This window comes from Apus apus, chromosome 5, assembly GCF_020740795.1.
Source record: "Apus apus isolate bApuApu2 chromosome 5, bApuApu2.pri.cur, whole genome shotgun sequence".
In the NCBI taxonomy this organism is placed as follows: domain Eukaryota; kingdom Metazoa; phylum Chordata; class Aves; order Apodiformes; family Apodidae; genus Apus; species Apus apus.
The window spans coordinates 26638164-26660994 of NC_067286.1; the positions used below are offsets into that span (position 1 = coordinate 26638164).

General features: G+C 40.7%; 1 protein-coding gene across 1 annotated transcript in view; it reads right to left on the reverse strand.

The window, feature by feature from the left end:
• LTK (leukocyte receptor tyrosine kinase) overlaps positions 1–22571 on the reverse strand; it is a 93629-nt gene extending 71058 nt beyond the window's left edge. Inside the window, exon 1 of the mRNA XM_051622011.1 lies at positions 22373–22571. Coding sequence (XP_051477971.1) covers positions 22373–22571 — 199 coding nt within the window. The remainder of the gene's footprint in view (positions 1–22372) is intronic.
• Positions 22572–22831: the final 260 nt, after the last annotated feature.

Consider the following 22831-nt stretch of genomic DNA (forward strand, 5'->3'; position numbering starts at 1 on the left):
CTCAGTTCTGATTTGCACAGTGGCCTTAAGTGCAGCTGCTACAGGACTTGACATTCCAGGCTGACTTTAAACTCCTGATGAAGTTTGAAGACAGTGCAGTAAGCTTCTTTCTTGTATCACTTTGTTGTTACACAAACTATTATTACACTGCTACTCTTACTTCTGATTTTGCATATAAACCCCAAAATGTTTAATGAAAGTCATTATTGAAACAGGTTGATAATTCCCAGTTGTAGCTCTGAATCACAGTGTCTTTACTTCCTGGCCAATCAGAAGTGAACTGGAGATATTTTTGTACTCAATAGGACTGGTGAATAATGAAAAAGAGTCCGTCTTCCTAATAATTATATTTTTTTCATTTCAAATGAAAAAAAAATAAAATATATAAATATCAGAACCGGGTTGGACTTCCACTTACTCAGGGATTCAGGTTACATCAGAAACCTAGGGATATTTAGGTGACTTCTTAATCCTGTATATAGCTGGTGTGGTCTAATCCTCTTGTAAGACACATGCTTTTGGCTACCTTAGCCAGAGTTTTTAAAAGCATTTAAAAACTACAAAACCACAGTACTTTGGCATTTGCCTTTCAAAATTTGGCCTATGTCACCACAGACAACCCCAATGACACACTTTCAAAAGAGCCAATGGTGCAACCAGCAGCATTGAATGCTGCAAAAACATTACTCAGCTGGGGTGAGCAGGAGAATATCAAGGATGCCCCTGCCCTCCTTTTTTGGGGTCATAGTTGGACAGTACAGGCATCAACTCCATTTAAAAGGATCCCAGAATCTCCATAGCTGTAACTCACAGAAGAACCTTTTTTTTTTTTTCCCATTTATCACCCAAACTGGTACACTCTGAAAATAAACAAAACAACCCTCCAAAACCCCTATATGCCTGCTCACAAACTTCTTCATACTGCCTTATCACTGCACCTGAGAAAATGAGGGAAGTAGAGAATGTCTCACATGAACTATGCGAGAAAAAAATCTTGCCTTCAACTTTTTCAGTGCAAGCATCATTTAATTTATGAAGATTAAAGTTCACCCAGATGCATTTGGAAAGGAGTTATTCCAATTCAGTTGCAAATAAACTGGAATAACAGCTAATAAAAGGAAACCTTTCCTGTTTATTTCAAGTAGACTAACATTCAGTATGGGCTAACACTGCTAGGAATTTAATATAGCTTCCTGAATTGGCTACATATTTCTTAACTCTGATATTTGCTTTTAATGGCAACAGCTACACTGACAGAAGTCAGAAGTTTCTGGTTTTTTCTCAGTAATAAGCTGGGCATGGAAGCTGAAATACGAGATTTCTGATTGCATGTTATATTTTCACACAATCACGTATACTGTAATTAAGCATTCAGCAACTTAACAGTGCCAGGCACATTACATTTTTATGCTTGGAAGTTTAAGACAGTATTTTATGCAACTGGCCAAACTTCTATGGCAGATAATTTTGTGTTTCTCACAGTGTCTTTTTCTCCAGAAATGTGTATTGCTGGAAATAACCTTATTTCCAAATCTTCTATAGAAAGTCTTTGTTTCCATCATTCAGACACAGATTTATTTTGGGAGGGGAAGGCAAGCTTGCAGCTGGGAAAGGAGAGGATTAGGCACTCCTAGTTACATGATGCTTTTGGAGCATGCCTCTAAGGAAGCTTAGGATCTCTGTTCTCAGCAAGTACTTTTGCAACATTTTCTGAAGTTCGATGCTGCTACAGTATCCCTTACCAAGGTTTTGAGTGTTTACTGCTGTGTGATAAACAAACTGGTACCAGTTAGTCTCTAAAGCTTTCTTTCCTCAGTCTGATCACAGTCCTATTTAGCTATTGTCAATTACTTAAAAATCTACCCTCATGAAGAAGTAAACAGTTAATACCCAATCACTCATTCAATGCTAATTTCAAAATTACCCCATTCCACAGGTTTTGTGCAAAATAAGTTAAAGATTACTTAATATTTTCTTTAATCAGTCACATCAAAGCCATCCTGTGCTGTCTGAACTCCTTCTTTATGGATTTTTTTATTACAGCAACCTAAGAACAAGCATGCTTAGATATGTCAGTGTGCATTGTGCTGTCTCTTACAGTTGCTTTCAGGTAAGCTCTACCTGATTTTGCAACATTGCTGTCACAAAGTAAAGCAGGTGCTGCCTAACTGTTGCTGGACACTTCAAAGCTTTTTTTGGTGGCATGCTGCAAAGAACAATTCAACATTCACCCTCTTTACATCAGTCAAGAATCAACATTCATTTCCATGTCACACAGCTTGTAATGATCAGACACCTGGTGTTTTGCACCTCAGTTGCTGACACAGTTTCAATATTTATTTGATTCACAATAGCTGTACATACTGTCAAATCTAACAACAGCTTTTATTAACCCCTCACCCTTTTCTTTGCTGCTGTATGCACAAAGCTTCCTTAACTGCTTTTAAGAAATCATGGTTGGTGCTTCTCTTCCTATATGACAGTGATATATATCGGATAACCACAGGGGTATAGGTGAGTAATAAAATAACCACAGTGCAGAAATAAAAGAAGTGCATGGATGTTCTTTAATACAGAGAAGAAAGAGAACCTGAGGTCATTCAGCCAGAATAGAAGTATCAAATTATTAGCAGATATCCAGTGACCCAGCAACTGGTGTATCTGTCTCTGTAATTATCCTGGGTACACATCTTTCCAGAACCCTTGAGGTGTAAGGGAAGCTGCTACGAGATTATAAATCTACATAGGCTGTGTAAGAGAAGAGATCAATCAGTGACATGCTGGATCACACCACTGCTATCTCAGTCTTGCAGGATTTGAATGCACATGGCTTAATATCAGGTAGCACACAGCACAAGAGGGAGTAAAGATGTGGCCATTTACTAAATAGAAATCATAAGGCTCTCAATGACAATGCTGAAAAGGCAAATGGTTTCATTGACAGCAGATTCTGTATTTACAAGGGAAAAAAAAACAACAACCCAAAACATAGAACATGTAGGCCATATAAGAATGCAAGTGCACTACCTCTTCAGGCATAAACAACTTAAAAATCAAGAATTTTAGACAGCTTGAAACCAAAAATCCTTAACAAACTGGCTGATGGTACCTCTGTCAACATTCATTTTAGAAAGGGTCAGAATGCTGAAAGCACCTCAGTATGGAAAGAAAGTAAGCATTTTCTTGATGATTAAAAAGGTTAAAAGGAAATGATGTGCTGGATTCTGATTATAAACTTGAGCAAAATAATGGAAAAATTGTATTAAATACCAGTAGGAATACCATCAAAAAGACAATGTTTCATGGAATAAAACCCACTTTATTCTTTAGAGGCTATAATGGCATTGTCCACATAAATGTTCCCTAGAACTCTTTTCAGTCTTCCAGCACTCCAAAGTTGCAACAAACCCACAATTTAAAAACACATCTGTAGCTGGTGATTTTCTAAGGGCAAGGACATAGTCTATCAGCTTTCCAAAACATGACAGAAAACTACTTCAGATAATTTCAGCTAAGTCTGTATGAAAATGCAGCCTTATTTCCTCCACGGATTTTTCTTTTAAATGGCATTTGTTAGTTCATTTGTTGGTGTTGCATTGTTTTCAATCCACTGTGTGGTACAAATATTAAAGAACATGATAGGTCTCTGGGGAACAGACCAGGAAGCCTTAGGGCAGCAAGATCTTGGATTCCAGAGTAATAATCAGCTGCTTTGCAAGCAATAAAAAAGAACAAATTTATGTGTTTTGACAGGGACCTTCTATGTCTATTTATGGAGAGCAGGTGGCAGGAGCATCCAACCTTCACATTTTCTATTTCTTTAAGGGGACACTCTGCCATATTTGCAACAATTTGATCTAGTCACTGACATTTATGTGCTCATTTACAGCCTGTGTATTACCTATTAATTGACTGTGCCATTGATTCTAATATCAAGGAAATGCAGCTCCTATCGACCTTACAAACAGCTGACTTTCCTTCTAGTGCCCAGCTTATTTTTCACAGTAACTTGCTTCATCTTGCTTTTCACTTACACCACAAGTTTTTAAATTTTAATTTAGCTTTCCAGTTAACAGATCGGATTTATGCAGTTGTATCAGAGCTTGTGGTCTTGTGGTTTTCCTTCGTCAGAAAGAGCCATTTTTCTCAAGCTGTATTTTCATTTGAGACTATGAATACAGGAATTTTTTTGCTAAATTTCTCCTAACAGTATGCCTACCACCAGCTCCTTGGCCACAGATACATGGAGCAGCATGGAAGATTCCATCCTGTACAATTTCTTGTCAGTACCGCCAGGAAAATATGGAAGTACTGCCACAAGTCTCTTGTCAGTGTCTGCCAAATTCCTTTCCAGAAAGAGAGATTCCAATTGCTCCATGCCAAAATTTAGTTTTCATAGGCATAAGTTGTGAAAAGGTGTCATGCACAAGAGTACTGTTAAGAGATTAAATTATTTCTTACCATAAATTGCCTGGTAAATACATAAAAGTGGGATTTATTACTTCAGCCACCTAGTACTTAGGTGTTAAATCTAAGCTAGTTAACAGAGAGATAAAAGCATTACAGGAAGAGTCTAGAAAACCAGCTTAAACTGCTCACCTACTAAATGGGTCAAGTTGGCCAAAAGAAATCCTATTGTAAGTGCCACACAGTGAATTGGTTTGTCACGAGCTCACTTTTTACCTCTCCAACACGTGCTACAAACATCTGACGTGACAGTAAAAGACTGATGTCTGGACCAACCCTCCAGTGGCTAAACCAGGTTGGAGAAAGGTACAAGATTAAAAATTGAATCTTCCAGCAGTATCCCCTGCATTCTTCAGGACAAAAAGCCGGCATTAAACTCTCCAGCACATTACCAACACTCTGTTACCTAGGGTTTGTTCCGTTAGAGATGTGGCTACCACCTGTAAAATGAGGACAAAAGAATTTATTATCCTGCTCATCCTTTGGTGTTTCCTGTAAGTTCTTCAGGGTCACACCCTATTATTTTTCCCCATGCCATCCTCTCCCCTACAAAAAATACCAAGGCATGGAAGAGGGAGAAGATGTTTATGTTATGCTATGGAGAACTTCAGCATCAACTAGTAACTCTGAAGAACAATCCTGGAGATTAAAGATGCAGATGAAGGACCAGACCCTGTCCAGGAGTCATATGACATAAAAAGAATGGTTTCCAAGGAAACTGATGTCTAGGAAGTAATTTGAAGTTTATTAAAGATTTCTACATGCAGCTCAGGAAAATGTAGAATTTTGTCAGCATTGGCACAGCCTCTAGTGAAGGAATTAGCAAACCTGGAAGAAAAGAACTCACATTAATATTCACTGAACTATGACTAGGTAGATCACTAAGTTAACTGCAGTGAAAAGTGTTTCCAGTTAATCTGCACCAGTATTTAACCACCTAATGCTCAAGACATTCCTGCTTATGGAATGAAGAGAAGGGGATGGAAATTACAGAGGAAGAAGAGACAGACCAGAATCATGAAAGCCAGTCATGACAATTAACAAAGAGACACAAAGAAGCAAAGGTTAAGAACATGTGCATAAGCTAAAAATTATAACAGAACTTCCTAGATCAGACATCTGTTGATTTCTGAAGGTATCCTGCAAGGCAGGAAGACCACGTGGATGGAGAAGAGCAATAAAAAGAAAGGATAAAAAAAGGAGAGAGAGGACATATTTGAAAGCTAACAAGAACAACAATTTTCCAATTTTGTGTAGATATGTATTTAATTAAAGATTCAAATGGAACAGTGTAAGACACAAAAAATGCAATCAAACAAGAGAACAGTTCATAATCACTTTAAATCCCAACTCAACACTTGGAAAAGTCAGAATAGATTAATTTTTTTTTTACTTTTAGTGACAAAATTATATTAGTGCCATGGGCTGCTACTCCAGCCTCTCTCCAGAAGTGGGTGTGATGACTTAAAATTAAGAAACTGGAGGAATATTTTGCTCAGTCTAGCACAACTGACAAGAAAAGCACCACAAATAAGTGTCAGACCATGCCACATTAGTCATAGATGTTGCAGACTTAACTTCAAAGGAGAATTAGAGAAAGATACTCCAAAAGGAACAGGTAATTACAGAGAAAAGAAACCAATAAGCAAAAGGCAAAAAGAGATATGAAGATAAGGGAGAGCTACTAGTTGGTAGTTTTGTGTACAATACACCTTTTTAGAAGCAGTGAGCAGAAATCAGAGTGTCTAAAGTATTGAGATTGTTCCCCATGGACATGGCGTGCTGCAGCCCAGAGGGAAAAAAGATGGGCCCAGGAGAGCTTAAAAAAGGGAAGTGCCAGGGCACACAAGCTGCCTGAAGCCACGTTGCCAGGGTCTAGTTGTGGACCCAAGTACACTCTGTGCAAGTGAGCAGGCCTGTGTGCAGCTACAAAAAGGCCACGGGAAGCAGTGGCAAGAGGCAGCAATAGGGGAGCACCAAGTTACAAGGTAACATCCAACTCCAAACAGCAATGCAGACAAAACTGAAGACAATGACAGTGCTGGGGCAGTCAGGCACCATTTCCAGACTAAGGATGTCAGAAATCAGTAAAGCAAAGCAAAGGTGTCAGTCCGGAGGGAAGAGTGTCTCAGAGGACAGCAGTTACCAAGAGGAAATCCCTCCTTGATAGCAACAGGACAGACAAAGTAGGAGACCAGTTCAGAGATCACACTTTACGTCCTTGGTCAGTGAGGCCTCAAAGGCCAAAGTGACATGGCAAGAAAGATACTTTCTACATACAGAACGTATGAGGTTGGCAAAAGCTGTTAGAAAGAAAAACTGTGAACTACCAGGGACCTTGAGGAAAAAAAAGAGAGACTTGGAGTAGTTATCAGGAAATTAATCAGTACAAAAAGGACTAGGATGCTAACTAGAATCACAGCACCAATATAAACAGTCTTCTTAATAATGAGACAATTTAATAAGTAGGGAGCCCTGATGGTATGCTGAACACTAAGAAGAGCAATGTTTTCTTTGCTTATTGCTTCAGAGTAGCGTGAGAGCCAAGTCTTTGCCAAGACTTTCCTCCCCCCAATCTCCTAAGATATGCACATTTATCTTATGGAAAGGATTAGGACCAAGTTTGTTTACACTGTCCAAAATATTTGCCACCTGAGAGACAACTCTCCAGTATGAATACCTGAACTCACAGCCACCACGGTATTAGAGGTGCAGAATCTTTTTTCCAAACTGCAATTGGGAATAACTGTTGTGAGCAATGAACTTTGTGTAAACAGATTCTCAGTGGGTGGGAGAGTCCTGGTATACAGGACTTCCTGAACGAATTAAAAGTCAGGAATGAATTATACTACCTTATGGCTGTTTGGCAGATTATTTCCTTCTTTTCAAAGACACTTCTGTCACTTGTGCCAAGACCTGAACTTTGTTTTTGATCCAAAAAAAATCACCTTTGAGTTCAAAAAACACAACAGATTTTGCTCATGGAATAAAATAACTTAACCAAGACTTGTTAATTTTACCAGTCCACTTTTGGTAGGAAATGGACTGTGCAAACAGAAGAGAGGTCACCTGCATTTCAGGTTTTTTATCTTGTTTTCCCCTCAGTAAAGAAACATAGGAGAAAGTGGGTGTGATAGCCAGATGATCCCACTATTCTCAGAAAATATAGAACAGAAGACAGTCAGATGTGTTGTAAAGAATGACTGTGACTAGGATACTTCCTTATCTTGGCTTTTAATTTTATTTTATTTTAGTCTTCAAAGAGAGTAAAGTGTGGTTTAGAGAGGAGATCTTTGGGCTACTGTACTACATGTCCCAACTGGAAAGCAGCTAACGGAGGATATTTCGTATGAAGGCTTTTATTTTACTTCTTACAGGAAGCCCTTAAATAAATCGAGCCCTTCCTTTCCTTTACAGGACCATTTCAGGATCAGTGCCAAAACAGAAATGGTGAAATTATTAATTTCTTTCCTCCCAAGGAAGAGTGCCTCAGATTACTGTCTCTCATTACTGCAAGAAGGAGCTTCAGGTTTGACAACTTTACGAATTACTCAAGTATGCTGGCACAGCCAACAGTATTGCAGCTATTCTGATATTCTTAACACCCACAACTGTGCTTTGAGAATATCCATATATCCAGACAGCTTTATGAAAGGGAATGAGTAGTAGAATACCCAAATGACTGATAGCTAGACCATACCAGCACTGATCTGATCTATTTTCACACAGGGGAGGCCTCTCTTGCATTGCTTTCAAAGGTATTTCTCAAGCTTCATGCTGAAGATGCAAATATCACAAAAAAAAAACCCAACCCAGGGTGAAATGAGTGCAAGAACATCCAAGCAAAAGAAACCAAAATGAGTGTCTGCAAAGAAACAAATATTCTTGGGAAAATTCCTTACTTCCTTTCAGACCAAAGATAAGCTGAACAAAATAGTGCCTTAAAGAAAATTACTGGAGAGAGTCCCTCCCACCAGTCCTGAGCTATTTCATTTGCAGGCAGTAAAGAAACACAAATGGGCGCATTTATGGTTGTATCTGGGAAGTCTGTCTGCAGAAGAAACAAGCAAAAAAACCCAACACTGGATGCAGACAAACAGAACACACAAACGTCGAATTCTCTGAATATCTTAACTCAAGCTCTTATGTTTGTTCAAAAGAAAATAAACTCAACTTCTATTAGAGTGAATTCATTAAACACTGTGGCTGCTGGTGTCCAGACCTGCTCAGTCACCATTCACCTTCTGAAGTACTAAGTTCTTTTGGAATCATGAGAAGAACCCTCACTCTCTGAAAATGACTGGGGGAAAATGGTATGAGACCACCAGTTCCTTTCAGTAAATACTCATTTTACCAAGGCCTTTATGAAAGGATTATGAAAGAGGCTACATATCCCAGTAGAGTCTCCCTGAAGATCAGTGTCTGACTACTGTTGCCCTGCGGCTGGAGTTTCCTTGCTGGAGGTCACTCCAGACCTGTCCACACAAGGGAGAAAAATGAGGTTTGTATTCCTCAGCCCTCAAATGAGGAAGCTAAGATGGACAGCAGATAGCCTTATTCTTTGCTCCCAGGACACAAGCCAGCATGCATGAGCCAGCACAATGAGGAAAACAAAGAACATGAAGTCAAGAGCTTGTGCAGTTTTCTTCTCTCTTGGCCCCCAGTAAAAGTCTGAATCATGACAAGTCCTAAAGCATTTAAATCTGGCTCTGCCTCCAGCGCATTATATCAATGTGGAGACCCTTACATAAGGCAGTATTACCAAGTGACAAACTGCCTCACAGTGGCACATAACTTTGAACACTTAACTCAGGCAGTGCCTGAAAGGTTCCTCAGTTACACACAATTCCCACACTTTCAGTGTGCACTCTTATGACATCCGACAACAAGCAACCAGGCCAAGCATGGGTTTCTTGATTCACTATGCCCACCAAAGGCAGCACATCTGTCAGTTTCTGTACATTCAGATCCTGCTTGGACTGCTCACCCCGATCTCATCTGACCTTTCCAGCTGTAAACAGCCTGAAATTGGAGCTGTAATTAGCAGATTGTCACCCACAGGGAAAGACAAAATATGTATTCAAGTAGTTCTGCTCTTTTCTATATATGATTGTAAAGAGTTCCCACTGCCCACCTGGTACTCCACTAGGTACCATCCCAGTGGAGGAGAGAGCAATATGGAAAAATCATTGGTGTCATTTCAGTCTTCCACCAGTACTCAACATAGATTCTTCCAGAGCTCTTAAAGGATCACACATCTCAAAACATCCTTTCTGTGTCACCTCTCCCTTCAAGAAGCTCCAAGTCCTCTGCATCAGGAAGTTGCAAATAACACTGTAAACACCTGAAGCATCCCAAGCCCTCCCAAGAGTCCCCATCACTACAACAGCCAGCTACCAGGTCAATAAAACCACTGCTTCTTTGCGAGCAGAGGATGAGCTCTGTTTTATCTACAGTAATGAGAAAGTGTAAGGGAGCATGCGCAACACATGCACTCTGAGGGGCTGCACAGTCAATAGTACTCTATATTCTTTGGGAAGCAAACGTTGAGGAATTTACATTATCCTCCACTTAGAAACGGCTTTGACAAGGAGTAATTTCATCTCACTTTCAGAAAATGAGAGTCATGTAACCTGACATAATGCCACAACCACATCTGAAGTACCCAGCTGGAATCTGTTACTGTATCCTTCTGCATCACAATATTTTGGGAGGGCTGGGTAGAGAGGAGTTGCTTTGGGGGTATAGAATTCCTACTTTACTGCCTTCTACTCAGAGAACAACTAGGTTTTGAGATTACTTTGAGGCATAATGGAAAGGCAGTTCAGTTCCCAGGACACTAGTAAGGCAGGCTTCTTTGACAGAGCCCTGCAAGGGAGCAGGCTGCAGTGTACTGGGCACAGATAGGCCTGCCCTTGGCTTTGAAGGCAATTGTGGCCACTGATACACCCTCACGTCAACATGTCAAGTGCACACGATGCAGTGCCCAGGCCTGTATCTCTGAAGAAGAGATGTGGTCACTGTGCCAGTAGAGGCACTGTGCCTACCCCTACTACCATCTCTTCAGCATGGGCCCATCTGCTCTAGGCAGGAGTCAAACACCTTTCAGACACCTTCCTCACAACCTCAGCTGGAAATTGTTGCCAGCTGCCAAAGTAGGGACCACAATTTGCCAGCAAGTTCTCCAGCAGCATGTGGAGTCTGCCAGTGCCAGCTGAGACTCCCAAATGGGCTTCCTAACAGCTGAGCCTCTCAATGCCAGATGGACTCCAGAAGAGGAAAGCAGTCAAACAAACACACAGAGGCTAAGAAGGGGGAATGTGAAACTGAGCACAAACTTCAGCAGGCTATTTAACAGTTCGGCAATCAAGATTTCAATTGTCTTCCTTGCATAATGACTAACATTCTCTGCTGCTGTAAGAAATGCTCACCTCCAAAGGACACTCACCCTGAGTAATATTTATTCTCTGCATGCACTTATTCCTCTTTATGCATCTGAGAATCTGAGCTTTGAAACTAATGGCATAGAGACATCAAGTGATTGCTTTGCATTCTTTTAAAGCTCATGCCAGGTGTGAGTAACTGAAGCAGAGACACAAGCTGTGCACTTCCAAGATCTAAAGACCCCAGTGCATCCTTCACTGAGCACAACCAGCCAGGTGCTCCTAACCCCCGTGTATAAGGGATATGAAGCCACAGGTGAAAGGGCGAGAGGCAGCCATACAGCTGACAGGGTGCAGGGGGTTGGGACTGGCTGTGAATCATGGGCAAAATAGCCAGAAAGTTTCCAAGACCCATAAAACCAAATTTGACTTAATGCAACTAATAAGGTTCAGCACACAGCTCTGTCAAAAAGATGAAGGAGATGGAGAAAGGGAAGCTGATTACTGTACTTTAGTTTGCATTCACAAAATGTGTTACTTTCTAACAGCACCAGCGTTTGGTTGCACCTAGAAACCCAACACCAGCAATTATACCTATATTCTCTCCTCCCTTTCTTCCTAGGATGAAACTATACTCTGACTCAGTGTCACAAATTATTGAGCTGTCATGAAGAATATCAATCACAGCACCACAGAAACAAGAAGGTATTTACCGTCTTCATCTAATCAGCTGGTGCTGTGCCTTCTCAGAAACAGGTAAGGATACATTATGGAAAAGCAATACAAATGCACACATTTAAGAAAGCTTTTGTTTCCTCCACCAACGGAAAAGCTAATGCTGTCAGAAAGCTCCTATCAGTAACTCAACATTCAATATGAAATATTTTTTTTAAAGCAACACATTTAAATTTCCACTGAAATTGACTTAGAGATTTTTCTTAATTGCATTTCATTTTAAAAGGGCCAAAAAACTTCAAGCTACTAGAACACACTTTTTAAAATCACAAACTGGTAGGGATTCAAAGACACCTCTGGAGAGCATCTAGTCCAACCCCCCTGCTAGAGCAGAATCCCCTAGAGCAGATTACACAGGAACACATCCAGGCAGGTTTTGATTGTCTCCAGGGATGGAAACTCCACAGCCTCCCTGGGCAGCCTGTTCTAGTGCTCCATTACCCTCAGAGTAATTAAGGATTTTCTCATGCTCAGGTTAAATCTCCTGTGCACCAGTTTGTGAACATTACCCTTGTTCTGTCACTGGACAACACTGAGAAACGTCTGGCCCCATCCTCCTGACACCCACCCTTTAGATATTTATAAGCATGAGATCCTTTTCTCTAGCCTCCTTTCCTCTAAGCTAACCAGCCCCAGCTCTCTTAGCCTTTCTTCATAGGGCACATGCCCCAGCCCCTTAATCATCTTAGTGGCCCTGTGCTGGACTTTCTACAGTAGTTCCTTCTCCTTGAACTGGGGAGCCCAGAACTGCACACCATACTCCAGGAGAGGCCCCACCAGGGCAGAGTAGACGGGGTGGATAATCTCCCTCAGCCTGCTAGACAATTTCTTCCTAATGCACCCCAAGATGGCATTGGCCCTCTTGGCTGCGAGGGCACATTGTTGGCTCATGGTGAGTTTATTTTCCACCATGACTCCCAGGTTTTTTTCCCCAGAGCTGTCTTCCAGCAGGTTATGTCTCACCAGATCTGAATAAGGGAACTAAAATAGGTAAAATAGGGCAAGGTTTAAGGCACCAAGACTAATTAGCCTTCCTCAAATCATATGGAAATCTAGTGGCAGCACTGGAAACCAGCCTCAGGAAATCTGGCTCCCCTTACCGTGTTTTAAAAGCACTAGATAATACAACCTTCCAGTTTACTTTTTCTAACTTAAAGTCACATTAAGAGGCAAAAATTATTTATTTAGTACATCTGCTTTAAGAAGTATGTTAGGATGATTGAAAGAATGACAAATTAATGTCTCCAGTGCTGCCAGTGCTTATAATTCTATTCTGAATTCAGTTCTTTACAGTGTTTTTCTTAAAAATGTAGTTTCTGGAGCCATGTAATGACATGAAAATTACAGCAACGAAAATTGCTTAATAGTTACCCAGGATAGCAAACACAAACTGCAAAGACTCAGAAACCAGATGGCTCATAAATATGTTTGGTTTAATCTGATGATTTTTAACCCTATCCTGTGTTGTGAAACCTGAGCTTGGAGAATTTAGGTACCAGGAAAATGGTGCTTGCTATACATTTACTCTATGTCAAGCTCTGAAAGACCAAGCAAAGGTACTTTCATCTGTCACTTCTCACCAGCTTTATTTCTTGCTTGTGTGTTAGGGTCACCAAGAATAAAAGGACATATTTAACAGTATTCTTAAATGCAGCTGACCTTTTTTTGAAAATTCATGAAAGTACTTCTGTATATGCTAGAGCTTATAAAACATTTTGTGTATATAACTTGAGCCAGGGTCCAAAACAATTTTGCTCTCTCTCTTTTAGATTATAAATGTAAAGCCCAGATCTTTACCTTCAAAACAGATTCAGTCCTATCCCTTATTGTTTCAGAGCACCTCCTCTAACAACAGTCTGTACATGGTATGGGTAAAAGCTGAAAAGAGACTGTTTTGTCTGAAGGGCTAAGAGAAGACTTAGAATCATAGAATCATAGGGGTTGGAAGGGACCTCGAAAGATCATCTAGTCCAACCCCCCTGCCAGAGCAGGGTCACCTAGAGTACATCACACAGGAGAGCATCCAGGCGGGTTTTGAATGTCTCCAGAGACATGAAGGCCACACAGCACTGTATCTCTTGTTCCTCAGTACTGTAGCATCAATGACAAGATTTGGATTACTAGTTTGAATTTTGTGTCCCCTGAAACTGTTAACAGCTTTGGTAACTGGACGCCAAAAGCTAACCATGTCCAAAAATAATAAATTGTCATAAACCAGGCAGCTAAACCCGAGGTTTTTCTATTTATCCTAGCAGGACTGTAGGGATTTTCATAGTGGTACAAATTCACACAGGGGTTGTCAACTCACTGAGATCTGACTGACAAGGTTGATGTCAAGCACTTGCTTCGTCGCAAAAGAATGGGAAGCAGATATCACTGAGCTAGATAAGGGTATAAGCACATAGTCTAAGTTCAGGTATCTAACCCTACCCTGTTTAATGAGACACTTATTTCAGCAACAGGGGTGAGAGATTCAGAAAAACCCCCACAGCTTTAGGGTTTCCCAAAACACATTCCCTCCCACTTCCCCTGGCCCGGTTGGAAGACCAGCTCCCTTCTTATCCTTGTCCAGCACTCACCTCCTCAGTTGTACCTACACAAGCCATAAATGGTCACATTGTAACTGGACCATTGAAATTATTAACAAACAAGAAAGCTGCCTTTCAACTTTGTTAATTTCAAAGCATCCCTACAGTCTAACTGACGAGACTATGCTTTTAAGGTGGGCACAAATGCTGGAGAGCTGAGCCTGAACTTTTGACCACCTTCATGTTCACTCAGTCTCGAGAGCCCTAAGAAATCCAGCAGAGGAATCAGCACTTCTGCATATGAAATGCTACATTTACTTGACATAAGGCAACCCCCAATTATCAGTGGAAGAAGGTCAGTGACATTAATAATTTGGCTGCTGCTTCTTGTCGACCCTCCTTGCAGCCACAAAGAAGTTTCTATCAGTAATGAAATCACTTCTTTAGCTTACTCTGCACGTACCCTGGTACTGAATGCAAATTCTGTTGAACCTTAATTGAAAAATAACTATTAGCCAGATTTACCATACCTAATAGCATGTGCTGTCACTTTCCACATAAGTCCCTGCAAAACTGTAACCTATATATTAAATATATATATAAAATATTATCATAGACAATCACAAGCAACCCCTAAGTATTGTACAGTTTTAGATAACTGCATCCACCAATGAAAGTGTGGAAGACAGCTTGTTTAAAGCAAGGCTTTTTCCATATATTTTTCAGGTCCTAATAGAAGTGGAAAAAAAAATATTCTACATCAGGAAAAAAAGAACAGCACAACAAATCAGCTTTTTCTTTTCATTAATTTTCATTCATATATAAGCAAAAAGGCACAAAAGAGAGGGGAAAAAAACAATCTGGGAATTAAAATGGGGAGGGAAAAAATAAAACAAGCTATGCCCACTTCAAAACTTATCAGGAAATCAAAAATGAAAATAGCTTTTAAAGGGGAAGCTACAGGTTTGTGTCTAATCTAGCACAGCTCTAGATGAGGTGAAAAGAGCTAGATCTTCATAAGTCTTCCATTTTTCTATCCGCCTGAATAGCCACAATACAAACCCTTTTAGCTAAATAAAATCCAGCTTGGTCTATCAACTACATTTTGCTTATAACTAATTAACAAGGTTATTTTTTGCAAGTTCTACTCAATTTCAAATTTATTCTCTAGGATTGGATCAGACTGACACACAATCTGTAAAACTTTTGAGAAAGTTTAAACTCTTCTAAGAACCTGACAGGTATTGAAGAGCCAGAGGCTTGTGGGACTTCAGGAAAACTCGAAAAAAATGGTGATAGCAAGTATTCTGTGATGACTGTGCTATCAGGGCTTATAAGATTCATAAAGCCCCTTGCCTCATTAAAATCTAGGCTGAACTGTTAGCATGCATAGGGTTAAAGAAAGCTTCTTTCAGAGGTTTTAAATGCTATTTGGGCTCCTGTAGTGACTGTAAACACAGAAAATGTTCCTGTTGTGAACTACATACTTTAAAAGTGTTACTCATGTAAAGACATCTTGGACACCAGCACAGTACACAACAAAATGCCATAGAACAAACTCTAAAAACATGTTAAAGACAAGAAAATCTTGAGCAGTCGTGCTTTTCTATGATTCTATTTGCTAAATTCAAAGTAGCAAATATGTATTCATCACTCAGAACTCAGTAGGAAAAAAATAATAATACATAGCAGATACTTGGAAAATTAAAAGAGCAGTTAAATGTAACAACAGAATGAAAATTTAAAAAAAAAAAAATTGAGACATATAAGGTATTAAAAGTGTGTAAGCATAGTCGTCCATGCTCCTTGCATGATCTAAAATTTTAGTCCACATACCAGGGTCTACAAAACTGCCATATGAACTATACAGTGAAGCAAAGCAGTTTTTCAGTTCAGTTCCAGTTTGAATTCAGCTTTGCCTGAGGTTACTCAGGTTCAAGCTGACAGCTGCTAACCCTTTTTTTTGGTAATCCCAAACCACACTGGCTGGGCTCATAGTGTCCACTGGAAAGAGTTCCTCCATTCTGCTCCCTCTGCCCAGTCCTGGCCACCTCTCATCCTCTCCATCTATCCCCCCACAGTTTCATCCTGCCTCCCTAAGGCCAGGAAATCAGAGCAGAAGTTGTGAGGCAAAGCTACAAAGGGGATTGCCTGAGCAATCAGAGTTCACCTTCAGCATGTAGAAGGTCTTGGTTACAGCCACAGAGCCACTCAAACCAGCTTTGCATCGCTTCATGGAAGCAGGCACTTATGAGGGTTCCATGGGGGATATGATATGAAACTGCTCAGAAGCCCATCATGGTTTGAGGTTGCTACCGTGCCAACGATCTCTCTGCTGTAGGAAGCAAGATTTCAATGAACTGTGACTCTGAACCAGTAATCTATGGGGTTCAGTTCTCACTGAGGTTCCAACATGACTGCTGTTTTTTGGTTGGTTCTGATTCAAGGCAGGAAAAATCTTCCCGTTTGAGTTTCATTTGGCTGCTGGATAGCACAAAACCTCTTCACCGTGACAATCCAGGTACATTCTCACCTCCTGCACTTTATTCTGCGCAGGAAAATATCATCATATCTCTCCATATCACTTTGTAGTGAAACTCTTGCTCATTTACTTTATCACTTCTATTTTTTTAATATAGAAACATATATCTGCATAAACATAGACACAGGGCAGAGGTGTGGATGCTTTAACCCCAGAAAGTTTGACTGTTTATGCCTTCAAACATATGCTGTGCTACAGACAGGGAAAATTAAAAAAAAAACACAACCAAACAACTAAATGAGCAACTGAAATGCAGGAATTAATGCATCATTTTCAGCTGATATGACAAAGCTTATGGGATTTCAGATACCAATTGCTGAAAATGTTGCCTTATTAATAGATGCATGGAAGACAGGGTTATACAAAATTGCATAAAGTTTCATTTTTTTCCAGCCAGCTCTATGTCAGGGAGCACATACAGAAAACCAACCTGAAATTCAAAGAAGAAAAAACCTGGCCTGTGGAGGAGCATCTTACTGAAATTCAGAGTTTGTTATTTACTCACTACACAGAGCAGAGTTGCTTTTCCCGGGTGAGAAAGACTGGAAAGTGATCTCCATTTCCTTTTATGTAATTTCTCTCTGTTTTCATTACCCCTCACAGGCCCAGTTGTGCTGGTATCATACACACTGGAAGAAGCTGAATTGTAGAGTTACACCACAAAGGCATTGATCTGTTATTCCCAGGGCACGGTCCCTCCAACCCCTAATCTTGCTGAACGAGTCACAGTCCGAACCAAAGGCTTTACATGTTCCTGCTGTGCACACATAACCCACAGGTGTGATCTGTCACCATTCTCACAAGACATCCCCTTTCTCCCTTTTCACTCAGGGCACATCTGTCAGACCAGCTGCAAGTCACCTTTTCTCAAACACCTCAGCTCAGTCCACTATTCCAAGCTGGACTGCTACCCTACCTGCCACAGGTTTCATCCTTGTGCACAACCTGCTGATAGCATTAGGTTTGTTACATCAAAGCATTAGGTTTGTTACACGCAGGGAGAGGAAAGAAACAGAGGAGCAATTATAATGGGATGGGAGGAAGAGGAATTGTAAGAGGAAGGACTGATGCTGAGAGACAGGAAAAGACTATAAGCTTGATCCAATTAATTAACATAATTAATGTCATTATTTTCCTCCTCTGATTTAAGCATTCAATACAGAAACCATGCTTACTTGCAAGAGTCTCAGATAAAAGTCTCCAGATACAGAAGGCAAGATGTTGCACTGCTGTAACTATTCCCATAGAGGTCCATCAACCTGCATTAACTAAGAGCCCCATGGATTCCTTCCTCTCCATTTATTTCTGTGAAGAGCTACCTGACTCTGCTCTCAGCAGCTGCTTTGTGCTTCTGCTTTTATTAGAGTTTTTCACACAGTTCAGGTTATCTTTGTCTCCTTTCTTTCTGAGGAATTTGATCCAACACCAAGCTACAAACAACACACCAGCCCCTGTGTATATGTGAAGTAATGAGCATCAGCCTGGGGACAACCACCTGCATGCACAAATCCAGATACAAATCAGTATGTGGTATTACAAGATAACTGAGCTTTTCTACGGGATTTTCCAAGTTACTGACAAGCCCAAAGAAATAATTTTTTAAAAAGCAACTGACACAGGTCAACCCAAAAATTTTTCAGAAGTTTTATAAAACTGGAAAGACTAGCACATTTCAAGGAATGTTGAACTATAACATTTCATGTCAAAACTAAATATTTGATACTAAATTATGTTTTAAGATTTTAAAATAAGGATTTAAGATTTTTCAACAAAAAGATTTAATAACAAAAATTAATGTCAGTAGACTTATTTGAATGTGACAATATGAACTGGTGCACACACAACCTCCATACATAACAGCTAAAAAGCTACACCACTTTATAAAATATTTTAATGTCACTACATAAGCATTTTTCACTAAGATTAATTCAAGATGAAAATATTTCTCCACTCTAGCCACAGACATCAGAGATGTACTTCACAGCAGCACAGCCAGTGTGTACCCCATCACAGGCACAAACAGGCTGAAGACAAGAACCCTCCTGTGTATCTGTTCAGGACTTGTGGGGCAGGAGAGGAATGCTTTTGAAACATCACTGGAGCAAGGCATTCTTTTCTCCAACTTTGATCTTATAGACTAATTAGAAACTGTGCAACTGTAACACTGACAGAAAGATGGATTTCTCCTATGGCTGGTCACAAGACATTGTCTTCAGCACTGAAGTAACAGCACACACACCTTGCTGCCCGATTTCTTACTCCTCCACCTTAGTCCTCATTCTTGATGCAGTTTACAAGCCCTCAGGGTTTATTTGCATGTGCTCCCTTACTGTGGGACTCCCAAATATCCATCCTATCCTTTTCCACTGAATTTCAAAGGGTCTTCAACTTTGTAATATCTGTGACTTGAAAAGAACTGTCTTTTTTATTTCAAGGCATCCACCCAATGTTTTACTTTTAGTGACAGTCTTGGTGCCTTGAATTACATATACAAACCAGGCACAGCGTATGTAGATATGCTCTCACTGGCACAGTAAAGGAGACTGTGGTCCTAACTCCTAGGACAAACTTCAAGTATCACTTGATGCTGTCCTGGTTGGAACTATTAAAGTGAAAATACTGAAACCATCACTGTACCTGTATGCTACTTTAGTTGAGCAGAGATAGGAACAAGAAGAGGGAAATAAGAGAAAAGCTCTTCAGTGAAGATGCAAAAGAGAACGTAGGGCCCCAACCCTTCCACTCTTGGCACGCTCTCCTCCAGACAGACAAAGGGATACAGGAAGGTTTGTCTACGTGATATAGAGATGTTGGGTTATTTTAAGTTGGTTTACAACAAAATTAAATACTCCTATGTAGCATCTTCATGCATATGTGAACTGACTGAACTTAAACCAGCTTATAGCCACTCTATAAAACAAGCCAGCTCAATTCTGAGAGGCAGACATGCCCAGGGAGAGGAAGAAAACCTTCTGGGCTTCTGAAAACAGTTTGTTAGACAAACACAAGGAGGAAGTAGCATCTGTGAGTGGGGCACTGCCATGCTGATATAACATTCCATAAACAAAACAAACAAAAGGCTGGCTGTCTTACTCCTAAACCTGCCATCAACCTCCCTATGCCTCTTTGCCTTATAAAGGATTCGAGGAAGCCCAAAGCCCTAACTATTCCGCAGGCTGAAACTGAACATAAAATATCCTATTCTGTCACAGCTCCACCACAAGTATTAGCAAGGCCTGTAAAGAAAGACTTGACAAAATGCCTCTACTAATATTATCTCAAGAACTGTGGTTATACTCAATAGCTAAACTCTGAGCAATGACATAAACATGACTGCACTTTGGGAAAGGTGTTTCAGGTTTCCTAGGGATACATGTTGTGCTGTAATTTTGCAGCTAGTTTGCCCTCCACACCCAGAGGCAAGAGCACAACATCCAGCCAAACACAATCCAGTTTTTCAGAGAGGGGAAAAGGACTGAATTACTCCTTCCACTAAGCTCAAGTAGTCAAAGGAAAATCATCCAATATGAAGACTCAAAGAAATGCTGGTACTTAAAATAAAAAGAAAAATTCTCCCATACATTCACCTGGTGACTTTCTTCATCTTTTTCCTTGCCATCTCCTGAGACCTGAGGCTAGTTGCAACCTCAGCCTCCAAATGACTGTGAAGTTGCTTTGGCACTGAACAATGTACATTTGTGCACTGAGGCCTTTCCTGGTTTTGGAGTTGGTTTTCTGGGTTGTTTTTTGGGCTTTTTCCTGCCATTTTTTTCTATGACTTTCTGTATTTTCTCATAAGTTTTAATTTTTGCACCAAAAGGAGTTCCAACCTCCTCCAGTGATGTGAAGCGTCAAAAATTTTCAAAGGATGAGAACTCTGAAATTATCCTTTTAGGATACAACTCATTAGAAAGGCATATAACATCCAGTAAAACAAAAGAGAGAAAAGTGGACCTGTAAAATCCCTCATGACCAAGACCCTTGGGCTTTCCAAATAAAGAAGGAAATGTAAAGCCACTTCGAGTATATGCTCCAGAAAAACTTATTCAGTGGAAACACAAGTGGTTTTTAAAATAATTGACTGCAGAGTCTGAGAGCTGGCCATAATAACCCAGCGAGATAAACCCCCATGTGAAGATCGTGACAGGAGCTACACAGTTAAATGCTCGTGCATCCAAGTCTCTCCCTGGGTGACTGAGACTATTTCTGGCAGAAGACTGGACAGAGATTGTAAGATGTACATTTGTTTCCATTTAGATCTTTACTAGCTTTCTCTGAAACACACCTTTTTTTATCTCTCTCCTAAATACAGTCATGCTTCAAATTACAGACTTGAAGATAAAGCAAATATGACTATTCCTTACACTAACCTTACATGCATATTGAAAATCACTTCACCAAAATCACTGGGAAGATACTTAGCAACTCTTGATGGCACCACATGCCACAGGAACTCAGGCTGTGGGGACACACAACTCTGCTTGCATGGGGCAAGTTTGCTCTTGGGACCCTTTCACAGTAAAGCAACCACATCCCCATGGAAATAAAAGTCCAGAAAAAGACTGAAATCAAAAACTCTCTGCTATGTCTTGGCACTGAATTGTAACTAGAACTAAATTATGAAACCTGCTTAGAAACTGATGTCCTAACATGTCTTCATATAAAAGAAAACATATACAGGTTCAACATTTAGACAGAGACAGAGAATTTCACTGCACTAGAAAGTGCAAGATGTAGCACCAACAACCTGTTTGCCCTATCTCCTCCCCTACTTGAAAGTAGTGGTTTGTTACACTGAGAATCACAGAGGTGTCTCCTGATCCTTGTCTAAGGGTCAGGATGATGTCCCTGTCTCTGCACTGGGGGTACTATTGTAACTTCAGCTCTCTGAAAAGTTCCACATGTCCTGATACAGGCTTTTGTCTCCCAGTTTTCAGAACGAGTTTGCTTGCCACTGTGCACACATTCTCCCATAACTGCTGCTTCCCAACTTCTCTCCTATTACTGCAGTTCCTTCCTAACATCTCCCTCCTTCTCTCCTACTGTTACTCTGTTCCTCTTGCTGCATTTCAGAATCAAAGCTGGCAATAACAAACAGAGCAGCACAAAGATTCCTCTCAAACCTCAGCCTGAATACTGCTTTCTAGGTGGGAGCTTATTACTCCATCTTTCATAGTCCCTGTACCTTCCTCTCCCTTTACATGTCTCCCTCATTTCACTCCTCAGACTGTGCATCTTCTCCAAACTATACCTTTTCCTGTAAGCAACCTTCACTACTCCTGGAGCATTACTTTCTCCCATCTCTCAAAATAGTCCCAGAGAAAGCAATCCAGTAATCAGAGAAGCAAAAGGGTCCTGTTGTATAGCTGTTAATTTCACACTGAACACTTGTAACAATGACAGCATCTGCTTCCAGCCTAAGAGCCTTGGTCAGCAGCAGCCTTTCTAAAGCTACAGATCACCTATTCATTTCCATGAACAAAATTTGCTTAGAATCAATCACCATCAAGATTTATGTTCCTACATGTCACTCACTTTGTATATGTTTCATGCCAGTACTTCCTCCCCCCTCTCCTTTTTTTCCCCACTGTTTAGAAAATAATGCTTTACTGGTTTAAAGGTAAAAGGGAACTGGCAATTAAATAAGTCTGGGTCCCTCGGCATAAGAAAGAGTTTGCACCCTCAGGAGATGGGAGGAAGAAAAATAGGTTACTTACCCCATGTGGTGACCCACAGCACCAGCTGTAGGAGCCGGTTCATGGCTCTGCGGGGTGCGGGCAGGTCCCAGCCCGGTGCACGGCTCTGGAGGGGACGTGCCTGGCTCCTCCTGCAGGCTCCGCCGGAGCTCTGAGGCTGGGCTCGGGCTTCTGCTTCCTTGGAGGAGAATTCCCACCTCCTGCTCAGGAAGGTTCGCATGGGTCCTAGAGCCACCCCCCTTCCTTCCCTCCTCCTCCCTTTTTGCATACCGCTCCTGCACGATCAGCAAATCCATAAGGCGGTTGCTTCAGACATGAACACATCCATCTATAAATTTTTTAGGCATTAGTACTGACTAGGAAAAGCTGAACTCAGCATCTTACCGAGTTGTTCTCTCTTCTCAGTCTTCCCTTGCAGCTGCCTCAATGACACACAGAAGACACATGCACTGCCTGGACCAAACTCAGCTCATATTTAAG